General features: G+C 40.1%; 2 protein-coding genes across 5 annotated transcripts in view; both read right to left on the minus strand.

The window, feature by feature from the left end:
* Positions 1–20,704, minus strand: part of kcng4a (potassium voltage-gated channel, subfamily G, member 4a) — a 60,127-nt gene extending 39,423 nt beyond the window's left edge. The window contains exons 1-2 of one of the 4 annotated variants that reach the window (XM_041996607.1): positions 19,943–20,011; positions 17,566–18,627 (exon numbers count right to left, since the gene is read on the minus strand). The gene's annotated coding sequence lies outside the window, so the exon portion shown is untranslated. Of the gene's footprint in view, positions 1–17,565; positions 19,063–19,942 lie in introns of those variants that run through there. The other 3 variants (XM_041996609.1, XM_041996608.1, XM_041996606.1) reach the window with 3 other exon arrangements.
* Positions 20,705–21,706: 1,002 nt separating this feature from the next.
* The window catches only part of si:dkey-246g23.2 (solute carrier family 66 member 2), a 67,096-nt gene continuing 62,802 nt past the window's right edge, over positions 21,707–26,000 (minus strand). Inside the window, exon 5 of the mRNA XM_041996610.1 lies at positions 21,707–22,050. Coding sequence (XP_041852544.1) covers positions 21,867–22,050 — 184 coding nt within the window. The 3' untranslated portion in view covers positions 21,707–21,866. The remainder of the gene's footprint in view (positions 22,051–26,000) is intronic.

A 26,000-nucleotide genomic window follows, 5' to 3' on the forward strand; every position in this document is an offset into this window, starting at 1 on the left:
TGTGCTGCTGTGTTTTTTTTAATCAAAGAATCGATCTGCTTGTCTGTTTGTCTTCAGTACGTCACCATCACAGCATGGAGCAGTCGCACGTTGCTCCTCCTCCTCTCATGTGTTTTGATTTGTTGTACCGTCATGTGAGTCACCTGCACAGGTAAACTAGCAAGCAAACAGGCACCGGCCAACAGCACACACACCACCAACTTCTGAGGAGTGTGGACCAGAATGTCAGATAGGACGACTGAGTGGTTAATTATGTGATATATTTACTGGGTCGTCCTGCAGCATCCTCTACATGTAAGGCTGGAAAACCGCCAGAATCTTCATAAATGAGCATGATTAAGTGGTTTTTGCTGATTTGGTTCACCACTGTGACAAAGCACCTGCATGCCCAAAATATTCTTATCTTGCCAAGACAATGCCAAATTCAGATTTTTAATATGCATGAGTAATAACTTTGTTGTTTAGCATTAAAAAATTAATAAATAAATGAATACATTAATTTTGAGACCTATATTAAAGTATAGGTATCAATGATACTAGTCCTTTATTTACTTATTTACTTAGTATAGCATCAATACCATATCTTGCAGTATCGCCACAACTGTATACCATACAGAAACGATTTGTAAATATACACTTTTAAATGATCACAGAGTGAATAAATCCACATTTTTGTGACTTCATAGCCCATCTCAGATTGCTGAGCAGCAGCAATTGCTTCCCTAGGACATACCTGAACATTTCAGCATCTCTAAAATACACGGATTATGTTATCTTGCTAGTTAATTCTAAGCAAAACTGAAGTTTAACAGCTCACTGTTTTTAACTATTACAACTATTGATTATCTTAAAGATCATCTTTATTCAGAGCGTCACTAACAAGCTGCTGGATCCAGTTCTAGATGCAGCATGTCGACGTGAAAAATGCTTCTCATTTTTCATTGGAAAAAATAAGCCATTTTCAAAGATCCTTAATTCTCTCTTTAAAGTCAAGCCATAGACTGTGTTTGAGAAACAAGCGTAGCTATGATTAATTAAACCAGACTGTGTTGGTTTCAGCAAGTGTTTGACCCAAGCCTCAAGAGTCAAAACTGGCAGTGTTTCTCCATTTAAAGGACACACACACACACACATACACACACAGACGGCATGCATACACATCCATACATTCTTATCAAATCCCTCTCTGCAACCGCAGATCCCTCTGCAGCTCTGCACTCAGCCTGAGCTCAAACCCAAGCACTAATTAATTCCCTCCACAGAACGTGAAGTGAAGAGTGGAGGCAAGTGGGCAGGGGGAGCAGTGTCAGCCCAAAGCAGAATAACACAAGTAGAAGAAAGAAGAAGAAAAGTTGGGAAATAAAACATAAAGATGGCTCACCCTTAGTCATCTGTGGGCTTTCTTTGTGGTTCTTACATATACCTGCAGCTGGAACAGCAACATGGACAACAATGCACCGTAGTTATCACTCAGCAGAGAAAGACTCAATGAGAGTGAAATGTATGAAGTCCATTATGACCAAGCCATAAATTCTATATCAAACGTTGCATCTTCAGCCTTGTTGTACAATTGATTTCAATAAATGGAGCAAAGAGGAAACCATGAGAGGAAAGTGGAGAGTGGAAGCATTCAATCTCTGCAGGTTTTCACCGTGTCCCTGCTCCAACACACCTGGCTCAAATTAAATGCATCCAACAGCCTATGAAGTTCTGCACAATGACACATTAATTTTAGTCAGGTGTGTTGGTGCAGGTAAACATTGGAAACCTGCAGGATGGTGGCCCTTGAGGACCAGACCTGGACACCCATGGCCTAACGGAAGCAGGTCATTCCTCTTACATACCCACTGATTGCGCTGAACATTGTGGTAAGATTCAAGTTTGCTCAAAAAGAAGGTTTAAATTTCTACTTTTAGTCTTTTAGTTTCATTCAGTCTTTATGCTAAGCTAGCTAAATGTTTGCTAAGCTCTTCGCATCCAGACAAAAAAGATATTAATTTTTCAGCCAACTTCAGACAAGACATTGGATTAGTGGATTTCTCAAAACCTTTTCCATAAAAACCTGGGGATTTAAAAGGAAAGAAGACTATTTTTTCCTGTAAAGAAAAAAAAAGATTTTGCTGTAGCTAATAAGTGAGCAGACAGTAATTTTTTCTCTTTGGAGTGTGCTCTTTTGACCCCTGGCATGGAAAACCTGAGACGAAACAGTGTGAACAAGTGTTCAAAGAATGCCAGAGTTTCTGCGAGAGCAGAGATGAAACATGACATCACATTCACTTCATTTCCTTCAGCTGCCATAGAAAAGCCTTAGAAAACTATTTTATTCTGAGATCCCACTAATCAGTCTTTGTTGTGATTATATACTCTTCTAGGTTTTCCTTCATTTAACTGCTTCTTACCCTCTTCCCTCATGTTCTCATTTAGTCAAATTATCTTGTGCACACATCATGAAGGGGGCACATTAAATTACACTTAAGCTGAAATCATTGTCCACAGTTGAATGGCACAGAGACGATAGGCGCTGTTTGGACATATGGACGTTACAGAGCTTATCTGGGAGTTAGAAAAGCACAACTGCTCTAATTATCACGCAAGACTACAATCAGGAAACACAAAATTATCAGGTTCATAAAAGAAGGAGAAAAAGTAAAGTTTAAACAATGAGCTTAAAAAAGGGTCAAAAGTCAAGAAAAAAGTTTTTACTAATTTACTTTGCATAATTTCTAAATCCTGCATTCTTAAAAAAACTAATTAATAATTGCTCATGTGTAGCTTTCTGGTTTACATCTGCATACTTATGCTTTGTAGTTGTAACCATCTGGAACAAAACAGTCACTATCACACCAATCAAAGCATGAAAATGCAAAATAAAGTGCAGCCTTGCTCTGTTTTAATCAGTCAACGCCCTCCTTTTTATTTTTCTAAGACATCATACAAATAATAAACCGCCTGGATAAGAACCATGTTTGAGTACCAGATGGAGCTTCCTTCAATGTGTGATTCACAACTTTTCACTTTGAAGAAGGAAGAGTATATATAGTCCCATCCTCCCCCTCAGATGGTCAAGTTTCTGCTCCAGCATTTGTCAGTCATCATGATAAGCTGTCTACCTTCAACATCATCTAGCCTGAAGCAGAGCAACCTGCATCTATGGCAGCAGCAGAAGAAATGAACAAAAAGCAGAGAGAATGAAGAAAAGTGAAAACAAAACTGATATTTTCTGTTATTAATGCAGATTTGGGCTGCTGCATTGTTAATAATATCTAAATTAAACAGTTTTTCATCATCATGACTATGCAAATGTTAAATAGATTTTCTAAGTTTTTAACTTATTTGATCTCAAATTTATCAACTGCACATAAGATTTGATATATCTTTTACAAAAATCTCCATGACTGTCAGAGCTGCTTGCAGTGATTAATAAAAAATAAGTAAATATATTTAGCCTACATGGTTCTATTAAAGAACAAAATACAAATACAAAAACGTTAAAATGATGAACATGAGATCCTATAAAAAAAAACACGAAAAGCTTTCTGCAAACAGCTGAATGAATGCAACCTGCAACGCTAGAGAAACAGAAGACTTATAGGGGTATTTTTCTATCTTTAATTAAGAGCGTAATTGTTTGCTTTGAGCAAGATTTCTGGTTTTCACGCTCAAATATCATCTTGCTCTCTCTCAAAACTCTGATCTCACACTCAGAAAGTCCCCTCATGTTTTCAAATATATCGTTCTTCCTTTCAAAACTCAGCGCTCAGACTTGGTCTCGTTCCCTCACACTCAGACACTTTCTCTGCTCTCAAAACTTCTGCTCTTGGATATTTTTTCCTCTCTCTTGGGTTGCTGAAAGAGCTGTTTGTCAAACCTCCTCCAGCCAATAGAATACAAGATGAATCGAGAAACTTGTCCTCACCTTCTTCAGGGTGCGCTTATTGTGGGCTTATGGAGCCACCTTATGGAATGGTTACAATGGAAACACAAGCCAGATAAAATAATAACTAATTTCAGAATAATTCTGTCAGGCGAGCCAGAGGAAGAAGCTGGACACAAGTGCAGGTACAAAGCCAAAGATTTTAATGAAGCCTCTAGTACAGATGTTTAGGCAACATAGACAAACAATACTACACAAAGTATCAGTCTGGACAGGGAGTCTATATAAGTAGACAACCAGGGGCAGACTGATGATGATGATGATGATGATGAGATGCAGGTGAGATCCAAGATGGCTGGAACAGAGGGATTCTGGGTGATGTAGTGCAGGAACCGGTGGTTAGGAGAAGCGGAGCACACCTGAGAGGTGGGTGTAGGCATGACAAATTCCCAGTATTTACTGGTGGAGTTTGAATTATTCGATCCAAAAAATCAGTCTTCCATGTGAAATGTCATACACCTCCACAATCTCCAGACATGTAAATGAACACAACACATTTTACATTTCATCCCTTACAACTCCTAAATTCTCTGCTCTGGTCTCACTTTTTTTCTTTTCTAATTGTCTGTTCTCTTTGATTGTTACAAAGAAATCTCAGAGGGAAAAACAACTAATTGTTTTGCACATTCAACGAAATCAGGATGTCTATTAAAAAATAATTCAGATCCAGCTTGTTGGAGGCCATCAGTGATCAGCTGAATAGTAAAATATAACACGCTTGAAATGATCCGTTGAGAGGAAATGGAGCTCGATAATAATCAGATGATCGATTTCCCTCCCTGAACCGGTGGCTTGCTGTGAGATAGAATAATCGCAGTGTTAGCTCAGCATGGAGGCTGCGTAGAGGTGCACGCTGCCTCCTCTCCTCTTACATGTCTGTCACTTCTTTGAATCATGTGGCTCGTATGACAGATTCCATTTTCCATGACAGAAATTCATTAAAACTGCTATATGTGGTATCAGGCGGTGTCTTTGCCACCTCTTGAATACTTGTTTTCATTTCTTCGCCTGAACACTGCACTGGGTTTCTGCTATCGAGCACTGTGAAGTCTGAGTGGAAATAGCACAACAGGAAGCAGAAAAGATCACAGACTCATTCAGCTTCTTCCTTATCATGCTGAGACTGTATGGCTGGATAAGCATAATGAAATCAGAGCCTGCTGCTTTAAAGCATTGTTACAGTAACAGGATAATCCCCACCACCACACACATCGCCATTTACATCTGCACTGACTTTCAACAATTTCAGTCTGCTTTTTTTTTTTTTTTGGCTTTATAAACAATGTATTGGACAAGGCTGTGAAACAAGTGAATGAGCAGGCACTGATGGAGCGGAAGGACACTTCCACTTCTCTAACACACCCAGCAGATTTAACATGTGCATGGAAAGTGAGGAGGGAAGCTCCACTAAAAACCAAAGTGAAGTTCTCTTCTTTTAAGCCGAGTGTTTGAGAAATGCTCTCTTCTCCACTAGCCTGTCTGGGCGTGTAGAGCCGTAGTTAATAATTCACACAGGGAACAAGAGGTCCATAAAGGCTTGCAATGATACAGCAGGGAAGAGGAGGAGAGGAGCCTGTTATAAAGAGTCAGGTGTGTGGGAGGAAAAAAAGAGAAAGAAAAAGTCTATTCCCTCCAGCTCACTCATCCTCTCTGCCTTTCTCTACACTGGGCATTTGAGATCATCAGAGACAGCGAGTAAGAGAAAAGAAGCACAATGAATGTGTGTTTGTGAGTCGGCACATGATGCGTAGCCGTACAAGCGCTCCGTGTGGGCAGGTAAGCCACACAGAGGATGTAAGACTGGTTAAAAGGTCGAAGAGTTGTTTACCAACAGAAAGCCTCCCCTGTGTCGTGGTGAGTGTGTGTGTAGGCTTTTGTGCTTGGTGAATAAGTTCTTTTTCATGTATAAAACATATGTATGACAATAAGTACGTGTATTTGCTGCTTCTGTGATTTCTGTGTTTAAATATCTTTTTACATAATAATTCAGAAAATTGTTCATTCCCTCTTCATGCTGCAGTCTAGTAAAAACAAAGCTACAAAAAAATGTTTTAACTAATTCCTTTGATTTTGTTCTTCTCGTTGCACTCTGAAATCTGGTGTATAAGCAGCAGCTAATTTGCATTGTCTTGCTTTGTTTAGAAGAGCTTATTGACTGAACTACTGAACTACTTTAAGGAAAAAATAACCTGTATTTTGGGACAATAAAATATGTAAATGTGTGAAATGTAGTAGAAAAGCTGTAAACTTGAACTAAAAACAAGGTATCTATTTACTCAGTTATTTTTACAGTACTAATGCACAGCAGAGGAGAAATTAAACAAGTTTAATTTAAATCCAATTAAATGACATCCAATTTATTTTAAATAGGGAATTAAAATAGTAAAATTAACATTTTTACAGTGTTCCAAACTCTCAGTATACCCTGCATTTGTGTTCATGTTGATCAAGCACGTCTATAAATGACATCGTTATGGCTGTAATCCAGGATGGTTGCCATGACTACATTTTCCCTGAATCCACTGAGAATACAGGCGCTTGTTCCCAAAGGAGAATGTTTTCCTATTACATCCTGGTTAGCCACTTTGTTGGGCTCATAACACACACGGTAAATCAAGGTAAAAGTTTGGTAAATGGAGAAAATTTATTATATTATATTATATTATATTATATTATATTATATTATATTATATTATATTATTATATTATATTATATTATATTATATTATATTATATTATTTTTTAATATATTTTTAAAATTTATATTATATAATAGTTTAGATTTCTGCTTTTTCTGCTCTTGCAGAAAAAAGTTGCATTAAAGTACCACTGGTCTTTAGACAAAGACTTTTTCATGGTCACCAGCCTCACAGCTCAATAACTGACACATCCAAACAAACCTTCGTATAGTTATGCATCTTCCATGGTCCATCACTGCTACTAAGCTGACATCACAAAATAAAATAATAATAAAAAAATATTTTTAAGAGCTCAAAACAGCTCATACATTGTATTCCTGCCATTTCTTGAGAGCAGAACTGTCAGAGTTTCAGTTCAAAGCTGCTGAAATGAAAGTGCACTTTCTGCAGATGGGTTATCTCGCCGCTCCTCAGGCCAAACAGGAGTTTTTGTATACAGACAGGAAATCCTTGTTAAAAATTCCTGACCTACTACCACCTCCACACACATTACTTTCTCTACAAAATACTCCATTTTCAAGTAGGGTGAAAATAAGGTATCATTCTCAAACACTGGAACATCCTCACAAGCTGACATACATCTTCACTGATCACTTTCCAACATCCTTGCTAATAAAAAGGCTCTGCAGAAACCACAAACCAGGTCTGGTTTAAGTGAGACAAACAAAGAGAGCTTTAAATCTGGAAAATCAAAGATAGACTGCAAGAACGGCCTGTAATCAGGCACAGGTTAAACATGAGTGCAGAGAAACCTCTCAATACAGAGAAACATGGTTTATCCATGTCTTAAGTACACTGAAATTTCTTGCATTAATGAGGAAATTTGCTAAATTTCTTTTATAAATATTGTTATTTTTCTGTCTGTGTGCAAGAAATCTGTTTTTTATTGTTTACAGAGAAAGTCAGCCATCATGATGTTAAGGTACATCTTTATTTCTAAAGTTTGCATCTATAAGGAAATAACCTGGCCACACCAGGTCTCAAAACCAGCTAAACTTCCACCCCAAATAAATAAAAGCATGGCATATTTCACTATATCATCATCATCATTCATTTAGCTGCAACTTAACCAAAATGCAGAGGAGTGGGAGGAAAACAAAAGCACAGCCCATGATTCAATAACCTGTTTAAATACCTTCATTTTCTGTATGATGTCATCAGTTTCTGGGTGCATTCACACCAAGATAGTTGGGGGACTTGGTTCGATAGGGAGGGGAATTCTGAAACATGGAGAGGCACTGAGATTTCCACCATGTTGCTTTACGTTATCCTAGTCATCTTTACAATGCTGCTTCAGTTGACTGAAGTTTGTGGGCTTTCATTTAAGTACAACACCCTTCAGATCAGATTAAACAATGTGAGTTGGACTTTGACTGGGCCACTGCAGCAAGTTGATTCTGTTGCAAATTTACTCCAGGGTTTGGGATTATCACCCTGTTGCATGAACCAAGGTCTGTCAAGCTTTTCAAGTCCAATAACAGCAAGGTGTCTAGGTCATGAGATTGCAAAACAAGTCCAAGGCTGTGTCCGAATGTGCACCCTACTCCCCACATAGTGCCCTATATAGGTATGTCAGAAGGACGATAGGACGATAGGAGTGTCTGAATGTCCAAAGAGAAAAAAGTAGGGCACTCAAAATTACCCACAATGCATCTTGAAAAGTAGTGCGCATTGATGGTCACTAGACGGGTCAATATAGACCACAATGCCTTGCGGGCAGAAGCTCAACATGACGCAAGGAGGCGAAAAAATTGAGCTGCGCGAAATTACCTATAAGCAAACAAACAAAGAATAAAATACAACATAAGGAATAAAAATAAAAATATTTACACACAACTTTGGATTAGATTTGTAATGACATCTTGACAGGGGTTGTGGTTGTCGTGGTGACGGTGGTAATCACATGGTTTGCGGAGAGGAAAAAACAGGCAGCTTCATGTCCGAATCACCAAGAAAATGAGTCACTATGTAGTGTGCTATGTAGTGCAGCCCTATGTAGGGAACGAGGGGAGGGAGTAGGGTGCACATTCAGACACACCCCAAGTCATCACCTCTCCACCACCTTGCTTTATAGTTGGTACAAGCTGTGATCTCCACTTTGTCCAAGGCTCATTGCTCCAATAGTCCTGTAGTTTGCTCACATGTAATATTCTCTTTTAGAGGAAAGATAATTTCTCTCGGCAACCATTCCATAGAAATCCATACATATATATATATATATATATATATATATATATATATATATATATATATATACATATATACATATATATATATATATATATATACTTGTCATGAGTTTTTCTGTCCATGCAGTGATGGACTTGAATTTGTTTGGAAATGGCCTTTTAACCATTCTCAGATTGATAGACAGCAACAGATGTTGCTCACAGGTTTTCATACACTGACGAGATGGTGCAACTAGTCAGGTGTTGTTAATCCAATGTTCTATCTACCTTACTTTAAGATCTGATGAAGACCAGGTAATTGTCTATCATGCTTTTATAGGTAAAAGCTCATAAATGAAAAAAGATGCAGTTTTTCCTGTAACTGTATGACTTAGACATTCCTGTTGTGATGTACGTTTGGTAATGTTATATAATAAAAATAAGATGACATGGTTGAAAACTAATTTTGACTTTAACACAATCAGATCAGACTTTAGTAACAGGAAAATTAAGGTACTCTGACAGCTGTGACGGAGCCAGAACAAATGATTAGACTGCAGCTTATTAACTGTGTGAACTGTGTGACGGCTCACCTGTTTGTAGAGAAGGAAAGTACACAACGCCATTAGCAGGTACAACCTGACTGACCCTCGCTGAGTTCATTTTAATAGTCATGAATGATTCATAAAGTTATTGTCACATGTGCAAATGAAAATTAGGAACACTTTGACCAAGCTCATGTGGATGTGTGGCTGTATGAAATTGTGGATTTCTAAAAAAGTCAGTTTGGTTAGTCTAATCTGTTACTTTCTTTATTTTCATTGCAGTAAATTAAAATACTAAAACATTTTATACACATCTCAAGTTAATTTTCCACTAAAATCTTTTCCACTTTCTTGGAAAGTTGCTTTTAGTTTCAGGGTAAACTAAATAATCTAACTAAACTGTATTTTGTGTTGAACGGATAGAGCCTTTGATTCAGCTACAGGGGATCAAATTCCATCCATCCATTTTCTTGCCTGTTTATTCCAGTGCAGGGAGCTTATCCCAGCAGCTACTGGGCAAGAAGCAGAATGGACAGGGTGCCAGTTCATCGCAGGGCCAACACAATGCGACAAAAAGTCATTCATGTTCATAGGATAGGCTCCGCCCCCTGCAACAAACAAACTCTAGACTCTTACTCTGAGATATTTTTACTTAACCACATAAATTGTTTCAGCTCATGAGTAGATGTCTGTCCTAACTTTGTTCATTTTAAGATTCTACTTTGAGTTACCCTCTTAATTTAGGTTCAAGCAACACCAGAGCCCCTTTGCTGAGTTTACTCAAGAAAGCTTTGCAGCTGGTTGCTTACTTTTTTAGGTTAATGCAACTTTTTTTTTCTTTTTTTACAGTGCAGGACTGTATTTCATCTTTGCACCTTAAGGCCTGCAGGATGCTTGTTCCCTCATTGTTTAAGGTTTCACTGTTAATTTTTGATTTTTTACAGTGTGCCTCCAAAGGCGCTGGAATGCACTGTGAAAAAGAAGTCTAGAATATAATGAAGACTTTGCAATTGATTTTATTTTTAATTGAAATTATGAAAAAGAAACTAACCAAATGCCAGCTCTCCCTACAGAACTAAAGCAGCTGCCCGTGACAGCCAACACAGCTATATAACAACAAGGTTTGATGTGCTCATGCTCACGCAGACATTTGATAATTCAGTGAATGTGTTACTTCATTCAACGTGAAAAAATCTAATTATGACAACCTCGGTGGAATCAAAGCTTTGCAGACCCACTGTGACATCTGGCAGAACCCTACGGAGGAACCTCAGTCTACAATATATAATATCATTAAAAGACTCAGAAAACTGTGTAAAATGCCTTGTGATTTTCAGGCCCCTGAGGCAGCACTGCATTAAAAGCAGAACAGATTCAGAAGTGGAAATCTGCACGGATTCAGCAACATGAATGCAAGTCAAAGCTTTATTGTAACTCACCGCTCTGCCCCACAGTTTTCCTTTTTAAGGTTGGGTCCTCCACCTGAGGGCCTGGGAGCTCTGCGCTTGTTTTTAAAGCACTAAACAGCCGAGCTCCTTCTTACTCATCTGTGCTCCTATTTATTCATGTTCCAGCAAGAACCGTGAGCTTATGTTATCACTTCCAGGGACTAAACTTCAATCCGGCTTTTATCACAAGCTGACCAAAACGTTTTGTTTTAACTCTCTTCGTTGCAGTTTTAACTGTTTTAACTGCTTCACTGTCATGCAGTTTATTTATTCTACTTCGGGCAGCATGAGTTGTTGGAAATGTGTTATAAAATCAAACCTGACTTTGACCTCTGCAGCATCATAGCTGCTGTTGCCCTGGATAGAGATTTATGATGTTGCTCCTGGGATCTGATGGAGCCAGTTTAGGGGTCACAGTCCTGAGTGCAGTCATTACCACTAGCATCAAATATATAAACATTAAATCTGAAATAACAGAAATATTAATGGGGGCAATTCTCTCTTTACTCCATGAAGTGGGGATCTGGACCTAAAATGATTTTTTTTGTCTATGGTAGTGGATAAATGCACCCTCCTATATGTCAGTTCAGTTTCATCATAATGTGTGTAAAAGCTTTCTGCAGAGCTGCGTTCACATTACATGCTGCAACCATGAGGCAGGAACACTGAAATGTGTGAGCAATGTAGATTTTCCACCTGTACAAACCTGAAGAAGTTTCTGACTAAATGAAGAGATTTGTTGACAAAGAAGTCATAACATAAAAAGACATATGGACCAGGAACATTCTCATGTTTATATATTAGAGCTAAAGCTGCACCAAAGAATGAGACAATAAAAGTGTTGTACAACAAAACAATTTCACACTTATCTGAAAACAAGTTGCCTGGTGCTAAATCTCTTACAAATTATCTCTGGATCAGGGTTTTCTGGGCAACAGAGCGAAACAGTGGCTGTTTTGTATTACAGGTCAGCTCTCGATACATGTTTCTTGGCCACTGTAAAGTTTTTTCTTCTTTTATTGTAAACTCAGGGAATAAACTATGCATAACCTGCATAGCTGTTATAGTCTCAGTGTTTGTCCTTTTCCCTCCTTCTCGGCATCCCCTCAAGGTGATCTTGTACCACTGCTGTACAGCCAGTACAGGTCAGTCAGCATCTGGACTGTTAGTGGAACAACCCAAAGATTTGGGAAAACCACATACACTGTACTCTGTGGATGCAAAGCACAACAGAAGTATATATATATATATATATATATATATATATATATATATATATATATATATATATATATATATATATATATATATAAAGAGAGACAGACAGAGAGAGAGAGAGAGAGAGATAGAGAGAGACTTGTGTTAGAGCAGAAGAAGCTGTTTGGGAACCTTCGTACTCAACTCTGATGCTCATCCCACATATTTATATATTAAATATCACTTTGCAGCTGCAGCCAGTTATAAAAAAAAATGTTAACCAATTATTAAAAAAAACATCACTGAAAATCATTTTGCACGTTTTAAATCATTACAGACTTTGCTAAATATTGGCCAAAGGGATTTTCTGACAAATATTCTCTGTAACTATAAAATGTTTCAGCCCTACATGGTTTCATGGAAGCTACTGTTTGAAAGAAAGGTGTAATTAGGCATGAAACTGCTATATGAGGGGCATTTGTTATTCTGTCCTCATATTGCCAGAATAAGCATTTACTGTGATGGAGAGGCTGACAGACTTTCCTCACCTTCTTTTATCACTCATGCTGGGTAATATTGAGGAGGCAGATATGCACTTTGTGGAGACAGCTGAAGCATGTATAGAACATATCCTTATAGTCTTTAAACTCATTTTTTGTCATCTTTTCCACCTTTTATGTCCTCCCATCCATGCTACATTGCCTCTCCTTCATTTCCCTCAGTTAAATCTGCTCTTCCCCTCATCTCCTTGTCTCTCCATGCTCTTGACTCACCCATTTCCTCATTTCTTCCTGTCCTCCAACCCTCCAGCCATCAGTTATCTCCCTCAGGGTAAAGCAGGGGAGAAAACCTTTGCCCTTGCTTTTCAAGAGCACAGCTAACATCTGTGTCTACATTTTCACTTTCCCACTGAGGAAGGTGACACACACACACACACACCCTAAAGTCGTTGAACAACAATACATTACATATGCAGAAAGATGCAACTCCCAGGAGAAGCTTAATGTATAGATGTGGAGTTTTCTTTTTGATTCTTACATATTTATAGTATACAGGCCGACTGCACCAGACAAATGCACCAATCATAGCTTTAAAGACACACTGCGCAACTTTACAACATTAAAACTCTGCATTCTGGACTCGTTTGATGGCACATTGACATCTATCATGTGGCTTTCTGGAGCTGTTGCTGCCTAGCAGCATCCTGACACTCAGAAACCACATTCTACAACTTTTTCATCTAGGATGCAGCGTGATGTTGCAGCAGAGTTTTGCTTCACATGTTAGCAAACAAGTAAAAACACACTGGCCATTTTGAAAGTGAACCATGACTGATTCAGCAAAAAAAAAAAAAAAAAAAAAAAAAAAAAAAAAAACACAAGAAGACATTACCAGAAGAAGAAAGGGGGAAAAACAGAACGGGACCAAACACGAGTCAAGATGGACTTTCTTTTTCTGGCTGCAACATGGATGCAAAATTACCTGAAATTAGCTAAAAAATGAGTTAGTCCATTACACAGTGAACAACTGACACCTAACCTAGCACACATTGTCTTCCAACCCTATGTTCATATTTCTAAATAAAGGCCTGCAGACAAATGCAAAAATCCAAGACTTTTGGTACAAAGGACATTTTAATTCATGCTGGTAATGTCTGTAGTCCAAGATTAAAAAAACTTTGGCCACATGCAGGAAAATAAAATGTGCTGAGGTAAAATGTTGCAAATATTTCTCATTACTGGACAAAATGTCAATAATTTTGTTTGCTTGTTTAAAGAGCCCATATTTAGTCAGTTACAAGTTCATCATTTCCCTTTGGACTCCTATTCCAATGTGTTTGGATGTCTTAAAGTAGAAAAAGTAAACATTTCTGTCTGGGTGAAACATGCCATGTTCATGAGGTGTGCCCATTAATGTGAACTGTTCAACTGCAGAATCTTTGCGAGGATAAAAGTGACCTGATGAAGTGAGTGAAGAAGCTTAAAAAACTAAATTTATTTGCATATATTACAGTTACAAGCCTGGAAGAAGCCTTAGCCCAGTGGTTCCCAAACCTTTTCTGCAGGGCCCCTTTTCATAGACAAAATGTCAAGCCCCCACCCATCCCACTACCACATGCACCCTGATGCTTGCAAAGAAACGAAGGAATGTGCCACGAATAGTCTTTAGTTTGCTGGCTGCTACTTCATCAGTCATAGTTAAAACCATGTCAGTGACGGAAGGAATTATGAATTCCACTGCAGGAAACTGCAAACTACTTCAGGTTCATTGACCTTTCAACGAGACGGATGCTGCTTTAGTAAAACTCTGTTATATGTGATAGTTGAGTAGTTTGTTTCTAAAGTAATCAACAGGCTTTTCTTCGTATTTGGCTTCATACTGTCAGATGCTGATATTTTGAGACAAACAACACACTTTAACGGTTACTTGGCCTTTACCTGGTCAAACCGAGGACGAGATATGCCTCATCGTAAATTTTTGTTTGTTTTTTTTTTTTTTTGGTAGTTGAGATGCCTGTTGTTAATTCATTACTCCTTGCCCATTACTACTTTCACAAAGTTGTCCATATTTTGCTGTCATTGCAAAAACTGTGAGCAAAAACTGTGTGCAGATATCTGTCTAAGGGAGGGGTAGGGGAAGGGGGGCGGCGGGGGTCCTGGTGGGCAGAGGGGGGGGGTTAGGGCTCATGGGGGTGGAGTCTGCTCTCCTTCTCGCTCTCTCCCCTCCCGCTGGGGGCTCCTTCGGGGTGGATGGGGGCGCTGTGCCTTGGACCCGACAAGGATATGTGTGTGCAACCTGGGGCTCTCTGGTCCCCTGGTGTGGTGGCGTGGGCTGCCGGGGGTGGGTGGGCGTCCGGGGCACTGATGCGTTGGGCTCTTGGCTGGGCCGGGCCTTTGCCCCTCTTCCCTCGGGTGGTCTTGGGTGGTCTTGGGGAGGCCAGCTGCCAGCTGAGGAGTTGGCTGCCTGGGACGGGGATCTCTCTCCCAGTTGTGCCCCTCCCCGAGCCCCACCCCACATCATACACACTACACATAGGGCCATAGGGCACTGTGGGGCAGGTGGAGGCGATGGGTTTGGCTGAGGGGTCCCCATTGAGGGATCCCCAGGTGGACCCCTGCGACTGCCCGCCCCACTAGATTTTAATCACAACCTAGACATCAATGTACATTTAGGACCTCGGGGGGATGGGCACATGGGCTGTGGGTGGGCGGACAGGAGCCACCGAGGTGGCCCTTCCTCCATCCCCTCCCTTTCTGACCTCTCTCCCCCCGATTTTATTTACGTTAGACACTACCACATTTAACAGTACTGCACTACACACATAACACACACTCACACACACTGAGGGAGTCCTGAGGGGGTCCTGCTGCCTGGCAGCAGTGGGACCCATCACCATCTCATGGCTCCTTCCAGTTTTTAATTGCATTATAAATAGCCCATACTCATGCACACACAACTCAGGCTGGGGGGCAGGGGGGCGGGGGTCTTCCTACGCCCTCGTGTCCCGGGATGCACTCTGGGCTGCGGGGGGTGGAGGTTCGGTGCCTGCCTGGAGTCCTGTGCGGGGTGCTACTGGGCGCCGTCTGCCCTGGGGGCTGCCCTCGGTGCAGCATCTGGGGGCTGGTGAGACCTCAGGGAGAATGTATGTGGTTGTGTGGGTGTGTGTATGTGGAGAGGGTCGGGTCTGGGGCCCACCAAGCCCTAGACTCCCTGGGCTGCCCCTGGTGGGGGTGGGAGGGGGTGGGGAGGGGTGGGGGATGAATGTGTAAGGGTTGGGGTAAAAAGTTGTTTTTTTTTTTTGTTTTTTTTTTGGGGGGGGGGGGGGACCTGCGGACATGTTCTTGTCCCTGGGGTGCCTAGCCTTGGAGTTGGGCCCACGGTGGTTTTGCCTGGGGCGGTCGAGCCCCTTTGGGTTCCTGGGTGGGGCTCTGCTGGGGGGAATGGGTGGCCCTTGGGCCTGTGGGGCGCCTGCCCTCCGTGCGGCCCGCACCGCAGCACCCGGCATCTGCTGGGCCTGCTCGCCATCGCCCTGGGCTGCCCGGTGCCCCTGCCCCATCGCGCCGGGGGTTCTGGTCTGGGGGCCCCTCTGCTCTGGTCCGGGTGGGCCGCTGCTCTGTCTGCATTGGCTGTCCTGGGCTTGGTGGTCTGTGGACCTGCTTGGCCTTTGGGGCCTCGGGCTCCCCCCGTCCCCCGCTGATGCTTCGGGGTGCGGCGTGATCGCGGCCCCCTTGCGGGTACACATTTCCTCCTTGTTGCATGGCCACACATGCATGTTAACACGTGCATGCTCACAAACGTGCTCGTCTCTTCATCCGCTTCTCACTAGATGTAACTGATGTTTGTGTGTTGGTACGTTCATCTGCAGGTACGTTTGATGACTATTGTAATTTTTTATATCATCATCATCCTATTTTTCTTTTGGTATCATGTAGTACTGTGGTAGTTTATATTGTTGTTTTTTTTTTTTGTGATATGTTCTGGGCAGCATAGACAACTGTTATTTCCACATATTAATCCTTTTTTTTTTCTCTCTCTCTTCCTCTATCTCCCTGTCAGGTTCGGCACTGACATATAAAGACTAAAGAAAATAACATTACAATAAAAATAATAAAAATATCAAGGGCAGCCATGTATATAACATGTCTCCCTTGGTAGAGCAAATCTGTCAAGCAAAATATGGCACACAGATCACCGTTCTGTATGTTAGGATGATGGACAGGACAGGGTAAAAAAAAAAAAAAAAGAAAAACTGTGAGTTTTATTTAGCCTAGTTACCGCCCCCAAGTTAGAGGATGACTCGGTTCCAGGATATTTTCTTAGTGAACACACTAAGTTTTGAGCTGAAAAGTTTAGTTTAGAAAGTGGCTTGTTTATGTGAAACCAATTTGATTATTTTATCCAGTTAATTCACACCTGTACCTTAAATAAACCACAATCTTTAAAGGAAACTTAATTTGATGCACATGCAGTGAGAACCTAACTTGAAGAGCTCCAAAAGGTCTTTTTGTGCAACATGTGTGTTGCATGACCTTTTCTTTTTAGGGCTGCAATACACCCGACCAACGACAAGGGGCAGATGCTACAGCAGTGTCTCTTCAAGGTGTCAATGTCTGTGGGGGAAAAGGAGCATCTGAACACATCATGTAGATGGTCTCCAACGGGCAACTAGAACGTTTAATTTAAAAGGAGTTTATTTTGCATTGATAAGGTAAATAAATAAACCCTAGTGAAGTTTGACATTTTTAATGTTTTTAAACTTAACATCTTTCAATACGTGATGGATTTTTTTTAATCTACACTGTTTAATTAAGAATTTAAGCTTCATGCATCTAAAAATAACACAGTTAACACCTTATTAACTTACTAAATAATTTATTCATTACATAAACAGCAAATCAGATTTTTTTTTCTTACTTACTAGGCTTACTATGTTGCATTGGTCCAGAAAGGTTTAGACAGGATAGGACGGAGTCACCAAACAGAGAAGATGCTAACCAACACTGCAGAGAATTATTGGCTAGGTGGACGAGATTTTTTCTTAGATTTCTTTCTGTTAAGAATTACATGACTTACATCAATATGTTTAGATAACATCCAAATAAACTCATATAGACGGAGAACCGCTTCCTTCTTTCTCCTGGCATGGATGTGGTGCACCACCTGTGTAACTATCAAAGATGGAACAAGAACATTTAAAACATGCTTTTCTTCAAAATACTACAATAAGAAGTGAATTAGATGCAAAGCTTTGTAAATATGCATGTATGATTAATGTAAATCCACTTTCTAAATTTTGTGATCTGGATGTGAACATTACTCTGTCCATGTCTTTTATGTACTAAATGAACCCTTGAGTAAATACCAGCAGCGTTATGCTGAAGCAATGCAGACATACATTACAGGATTATACGATTTACTTTAGACTTTTTGTTTCTTCCAAGTTGTGGTCATAAAGATGTCAGTAAGATTTTCCATTTGTGATATTTAGTTGGTTAACATCCAGCAATATAATCCATGATGTTCTGTGATCTTGATGTGCGTTTAATTTGACTTCCAACATGTAACTAATTATAACACAGACTTCATGTCAAGCAGCTCGGCATAAGTTGATGTTTTCTTGGCATATTCCTCACAAAGGTGACCTTTGGTTAAATCCCCATCAGCCACTTTCTCTGCATTGTGCAATAAACCAGAGATCCTCAAGCTTATTGGCACCATAACATGCAAATATCTTGAGTTTAATACCCGTCAGTGAGAGTCAGTAATGGAGCGTAGCAACTCCACCCTCAGCAGAAGTAACCATGGGAGGAAATTGGTTTGGTGCTGATGGCTTTGAGGGTTGTGACCCATTTCATCAACTTCATTAATTTAATGTCTATCACCGTCTACATCCTCATCATTATTAACCCCTTCCTGCCCATATCCCCTGTCCAACAGACAATTTATGAGCTGCTGATGGACACTGCAGTGCCTCTAGCCTCCTTGGGTCATAATCTTCTGTCCACACGAAAGACATTATAATTACCCTACCTGAGAGCAGGAACAGGCTCCACCAAAAGATTAATGGTCCGAGAAAGTACTATAGAGTTCCAGTTTTCAGTTCATCTGCCAGCCAGGATGCAGTTTAATATGAATCTAAATCGAGACATAACAAACTGAGAGAGAAGGCACAAAGGAGCTTTTTCTGGGGAAAGAAGAATGGAACTGATTAAAAATGTTCTGCAAACTGGGAGACCAGTGAAGGCGAAGGTATTGACCTCAATCAAACCGTGAGCTAATTGAGTGAAGAAAGGTGGAATTGATTGTGAATGTGAAGATGATTTAAAAGAGGTTGAAACGAGCAGGAGTAATCATTTACAGCTGGCCGGGGAAGAAGTTTGCAAGGACAGTGGAGTTTATGTTAATAAGGTTTCAGGTTAGCTTTCCTGACAGCTGCTTTTGTTGTGGCTGTTTGTCTTGTTGATAACAAAGCAACTGACATGTGCACGTGTGTGTGTGTGTGTGTGTGTGTGTGTGTGTGTGTGTGTGTGCGTGTGTGTGTGTGTGTGTGTGTGTGTGTGTGTGTGTGTGTGTGTGTGTGTGTGAATGGATGCATTTTGAGGTGCATGTGTGATCTTACATGCCAATGACTGAACGGAAGAGAGAGCAGCAGAGTGTAGCTGAAGCAATTAAGGGGTGAAAGAGGTTGTGGGCTGCAAACACACACAATCTCACACTTGTCTTGCCCAGAAAACACATGGGTAAACAAACAGGTGAAAAAATGCAGGACATTCACTTTCAATTTCAGGTCCAGAAGTGGCACACTGACAAGGTGGATGTTTCACTCTGAGCCTAGACTCCCCTCTGCCAAACTGACTCATCAGGAGTACGGTGAACGAGAAGGAGAAGGCAAAGAGGCAGAAATATGGAAAGTCTTTGTTCAGATAAACTTGACATTACAGATTACCATCATTTTAAATGGTGGTGAGATGATCAGTATTATCACCTCAAGGCAGGTTTGTGGTTCAAATCTCAGCTGTGTCTCTCTACCATGAATTTCCCTGCAAAGGGATTAATAAAGTATTTTTCATTTCATTTCATTCTTCAGTCCCCCCGTGATCCAGAATAGCATACAGCTAGTCTGGGAATTCCCTTTCAGGGTGAATATTTTTATCTTCTCACACTGCTCAGGTTCAGGTTCATTTATTTATACCCAAAGATTAATTTGTTTTGCAGCAAAAACAGCATTGAACAACGAAATGAACCCAAAAAGAAAAAAAGACACACATAAAGCGCTCAGCATTAACATTCTTCAAATATCAACCGCTGTTTGACATTGTGATGAAAACTCATTTAAATCCTGAGTGAATAAATAAATAATTGTATAACTTTAATGTTTATGTGTGGATATTGTCAAATTGCTCACTGCTGCCTTCTTGTTTTAAAGACGCATTACGTCATTATTTCCCACCTTAAAACTCCGCGTTCTGGTTTGATGGCACAGTGACGTCGAGGCTGAGAAATCACGCTGTAGAACGTGTTCTTCCAGGACGCCGTGTGATGTTACAGCTGAATTTCACTTTACGCACCGCGTCACACACTAGCAACATGTGATGGATTCAGCTAAGAAACGCAAGAGGAGACTGCCAGAGGAAGAGAGGAAAAGAAAGAAAAGACTGTTACTGGGAGCAACATGACATGAAGGACGTGGAGAGAGCAGCCCGGATAGGAGGCAACATGAGTCCATCACTGAGAATTTCTCAAGGTCTGCACCCAACATGTTTACTGCGTGTCAGTGAAAGCATCACTGACCCACTTATTCAATAAATGCTTTAACTCTACAGCTGAATAATCATTAGCTCTGCTGACATGGACAAATATTTCATCTATCTGATTGACATCAGTCTGATCAGAGATTCCAGCCAACGTGTTTACTGGATAAAATGATCCATCAGTTTGTTTACATGATGGAAAGGTTTTATTTTATGAGCGGAATGTGAAATTATCGTCATTCAGTGTCGGAAATACCAATGAAGGACCGCCAAAGTCCACATAAATGGCCAGTGGTACTTCTGTCCTCCTCCTTCACAGCATCTTGATTCTCTCCACTGGCAAGGTTGGCTGGCCATCAAAAAAAGTCTAGAGTTGCTTTCGACAAAAGTGTTTGAGTTTAACAAAATAACTTTTATCATTCTCTAAGATTTTGCTTTTCTTCATCTTCTTCTGATCCCATCATTCTGGTCCAGTGTCATCTGGCCACAGAATGCTGTTCCAGGACTGAGTCGGCTTCTTTAGATGCCTTGTGCTAAAGTCTAATCTGGACTTTCTCTGGTTCAGGCTGATTAACAGTTTGCACCGTGGGCTGAACCCTCTGTATTTGCCAGATGAAATCTTCTCTTTATGGTAGAGTTAAAAACTGATACACCTGCTTGCTGGAGAGTGTTCTTCTCTTTGGTGGATGCTGTGAAGGGGTTTTTCATCACTATGGAAACAATCCTGCAAACATCCACCTCTGTTGTCTTCCATGGCCTCTTCCAGACCTTTCTGAGTTCCCAAGTATACAAGTGTCCTCTCTTTCTCTCAGAATGTACTAAACTCTTAATTTAGGCGCTCCTAGCATTTCTACTATCTCTCAGATGGATTTATCCCTTTCTCCATCCTAGGATGGTCTGTTTCACGTCCATTGAGCTCCTTTGACTGCATGTTGTGGGTTCACTGCAGCAGATTACAGATGTCCCACCTGGAATCAGCTCCAGACCTTTTACCTGCTTGACTGATGATGGATTAATGAGGGAACAGTCCATGAAGACATGAAATAGCTTTAAAGTTAACTGTCCTTTTGGTCCTTGAAAAGAGGCAGCCACATATTAAAGCTATAATTCCTAAACCTTTCCTTCAATTAAAGCTGAGAGTCTGAACTTCAAGCCCATATTGATTAGATAACTGTATCTTGAATATGTTTTGGTAAACATCTTTAAAAAATTGTGACAGTGTTCAAATATATACAGACCTGACCGTAAATGTTTATATGCTCTAAACGCCATATGAGCAAAAAAAATTTTTAAATAATTATAAAAAAAACTAGCTAAAATTTCATTAAGTGAACAACCTGTCCTCTTTATTGAGCTAATGATGCAAAATTAATCCCAGAGATGAATAAAAGAGCTGTTTGGCCATCTGTGGATTTCCGTCCTCAGATGGAGAAATGCCAGTAAAGCTAAGCCAAACATGCACTCCACAGGGGAGCAGTTACAGAAGTAAGGGCAACTAAGTCTGTTTATCCTCACGGGGACTCAGGAAAAAAAAGAAATAAATAAACATAAAACACACTGCAGCAACATTCCATCTGTATTTAGAAATCTCTGTAATCTTCTTGATGTTTAGGTTGTGATTTATTAAATAATACATGTAGCACTTCCCTCTGATTGCAGCCGTTCTGGCTTCCTGGTTAGTATCCAGATGAAATCTTCCATCAGCCAGGTTTGATCTTCATCCTTACGGGTCATTCCCTCCTCTTCATGTAGTGTGGAGCTGTGCTGGGCCTCCACACCATCTGCCTGCTTCAGGTCTGCTTTTCCTCTACACTGAACAAGAAAAACATGGTCATATCTCCCTTAAGTAAAAATATACTAATAGATAAATTAGAGAAAAATGAAAGATGTCTTAGTAATCTAAAATAAACTGTATTTTCTACCTTCAGGATAGTTAAAATAGAACAAATGGAAATGTATTCATTTGCCTGGAATAATTGGAGATGCACAAAAAGATAGTTTGTAGAAGAAAATAGAGAGAAATGAATGCAGGAATCTGGACACTGAGACATGATGTGCTGTTTATGTAAATCCAATGATGAGGAAAACGATGATGAGGACCCCTGATGACAAAAGTAAATTGACTCAAGTAAAACTAACCAGAAAATACAGATGATTAGAAAAAAACACACAGCATGGCAGAATGCAAAATGCTGTAAATTCCTCTAATACAAGACCATCTGCCTGCTGTGGGAAAAATTCTCTGAAGTAAAATGAGTTTGATCTCACTCAATCTCACATGTAACACACACACACACACACAGTAGAAATGCAACTGAAGAATTAAATAAAAATAAACATGACGATGGTCTGAACTAGTCCAGGGGTATAAAAGCAAACTTCAGAAATGATCATCAACATTACGAACCTTCACAGAAGAAACATGATGGACAGAATGAGCCTGATGGATCCCCTCTGTGTTGGTGATGACATTACGCCTGCGTTTCATAAGAAGTCTATTACCTGCTGCCATGATTCCAAAATGATGGATACACAAAGTCTGTGTAAGTGGAAACCTCAGGACTGCAATATAAAGTGGGGAGCAGGGTTTGTCTACAGCTGCATGTCAACCAGCATGAGCTGAATTCTCATCATTCAAGTGGTCTTTGAAGCCGACATGAGCAGACAAAGTGCACAGCAGAAATCATGTTTTTCATCTCTAATTTTTTTACAACATATTGAAAATGTCGAACAATGCTTTATTTTGTGTTGTGTGATCATCCCGACTACAAATATATATATAGCCATATTATTGACAAATGAATGAAAGTGAATATGCAGGGAAGAAAAAACAAGTGGCAGCATCATCACCATGTACACTGATTTCTTCACACTTTATTCACATGCAGATTTTTTCCATTCTCATATAAACACACCTGCAAAATGTCATGAAAAATCCCAGCTGTAGTGCACGTGGGAGAAAAATGATGAAGTAATGCAATATTACTTTAGTAGTGAAGGCTTAAAATGAGACTCTTCTCCCCCCATTTTTTATATAAAGAGGGGGTTTCACTGGAGTGGTCTTTTCATGCTGCCCCTTTGGGAACCTTGTCCCTGTTCTTCTCCTCTGTGCCTCCTTTGTCCTCTACAGTCTTTGACCTTGGAAACAACTCATCCATCTTGAGAGTTTGATCCTGTCCCCGTGTCCAACCTGTCATTACATGCCTGAGGGGCGTTCTGGGCCGAGCAACCATGAGACTTCCCAAAGCCCACAGCTTTCTGCTCCTGAAAACACACAGCTGAGCTTACACTGTCGTTCTCCTGATTTCTTCTGCATTTTTCCCTTTCATATTAAAATGTTAACTCCATTTATTGCTTTATTAATAATGTTTAAGGCTTGTTTATATTTTGCTGCTGGTTCTCCGTCTTCTCTTCTTCCTTTTAGTACTCCATCTTAGTATAAATCATTTATAGAGACCATGTTGTGGTGAAGTTCCTAAAATACTGCAGTATTTTCCATCAGCATGTCTTCCTCTCCACCTCATCTGTTTCTGTGGGTCAGTTTGTTTTTGTCAATTTCAGACATTTATGAAGTAGACAAGCAGCAAAAAGAGCTCTTATGGCTCCGCTGCTCACCTGACTCCTCTAATGTAAGACCATCTGCCTGCTGTGGGAAAAAATCTCTGAAATAAAATGAGTTTGATCTCACTCAATCTCCCCCTCTCCTGCTCAGTCAGTCTTTCATCAGTGTTTATTTTATACTTAATAAAGGAGGAATGACCACCTCAATGACTGAAGCCAAGCAGAATCAAGGTAAAGAAAAAATTAGTTTCTAAGAATTCACCAGAGCCTTCAGTGGAAATGTGAACCCCATGCAATGAGGGATGGATGAACTTATCCTTACAGGGATTAACTTTGACTGAGGGAGGTCAGATTTAAGAAAACATACCAATCTGGATTATGTTGATTATAGTAAAGTTAGATAAATAAGAGATGGTTTAGTTTGCTAAATAAATTACTTTCTGCATGAGCTGAAAAATGTTACTGATGCAGCAGTTCTCCTCACGACTGGAGAACAGCAGAGGTACAACGGGAAAATACAAACGAAGCTGCAACCTCGCAAAGTCATATTTTTCTTTCTCGTTAAACTTTAACATTAACCACACATATTAACGACCTTTCCAACCACCAAATTTAAAAAGTGAGAAACTGAGTTGACTAAAAATGTTTAATAGTTCCCTTTCCCCATCACCATTAAATGTAAAAACATTAGTGAGTGATTTCCTTTCAGGCAGCAGGCAAACTGCTGGAGGTTCAGGCTTTATGCTGCACAGAAGAAAAAACACTAGTTTGGTGCACGAAGAAACATAATTGAGGTGTTTTGAGTCAAATGCAGTGTTATTTAAATAGAACATAAAGTTAATATGGACATTAAATAATAAAAAAAATTACAGTAATTTTTTGGCTATGATCCACATTAATTCTGTTTTTCCTTCTTGACACTTGGCACAATAGATTCTGCAAGTTTATTTAGTCCATAATTATTTTAAAAACTAAATTTAAAGGTAAACTTTGCAGAACCTTGTGTGAGAGTTTATTTCAAGCCAAGACATATTTTATTAATCCATTAATTTAGTTTTAATTTCTTCTTTTTTTTTTTTTTTTTTTACAAAAGCCTGTTTTAAAACCTAAACTTGACCAAACTGACTGTAGAAACAAGATAAATAAAAACCAAGCAAAGTTTTAAAAGTCTGATGAAATATCTGGTGTCCTGGATGATCATCCCGGGAGGTGGGCCAATAAAACCCCCCATCTGCCTCCTTATTCAGACCTTTTTGCCTCTTAAAATGACACCATCTCCATGTAACGTTTTTCATGTTCATTTAGAAGAACAAAAACAAATGATGCTTAAAATAACAGCTGAAGTTTAGATGGTTTAGTTAAGCATGTTTTCAGTAACATACATGTATGAATGGAAGCTATTCAGTGTTTCTGAATGAAGCTTGGAAGACTGTAGAGATGAAAACGCACAGCATGACGATACATTATTATTAATAAATGGAGCAGGGAAGAGCAGAGCAGCACATCACAGACCTGGTGAGCAGGTGGACTATTTTAGCCCACCTCATCCATCATTAAAACAAGCCACTGTATAGCCACACATGGTCAGCTGATGGATGGATGGACAGCAAGACGGGAAGGAAGCGGACGGCAGGCTGCCAGGTAGGTCCGTTAGAAAGATTCACCACGAATGGCTGAAGTACATCATAGTCATTTTTGTAGGTGGTGCACACAAGGCGTAGCAGTCAGGCAGATGATGATACAGGTAACAGTGATACTATCTCTCTCTCTCTCTCTCACACACACACAGCATGGCTTTTAGTCAACTTATCATTAATGGATGTTCAAGCCAGTCAGGAGATGAGTACAGTAAAGAACCAACAGGTTCACCATCCAGCCTGTTCCTGTTCAACTCATCTATAAACCATAGAGAAGTTCCCATTATCCACTGTATCCAGTTTAATATTTCACCACCATGCTGCACTCTTCTTCTGCTTTGCTGGCTGTTAGGGCTCTTTCTTGCTGCTGCTGTGTGCATCTGTGTGTGATGAAGCCGTACATTTTAATTAATCCACAAGCACAGCAACACGGTTCAAACTCGGCTCAAACCTTTTCATGGTTTATTTGGTGCTCTGTCCTTTCAAAGGTTTTCCCCTGACACCAAACTCTGTCACATACCTGCACCATGGAGGCAGTGGGAATTTCTCTCCTGAGGTT

Source organism: Melanotaenia boesemani, chromosome 10 (assembly GCF_017639745.1).
Source record: "Melanotaenia boesemani isolate fMelBoe1 chromosome 10, fMelBoe1.pri, whole genome shotgun sequence".
NCBI classification, from domain to species: Eukaryota; Metazoa; Chordata; class Actinopteri; order Atheriniformes; family Melanotaeniidae; genus Melanotaenia; species Melanotaenia boesemani.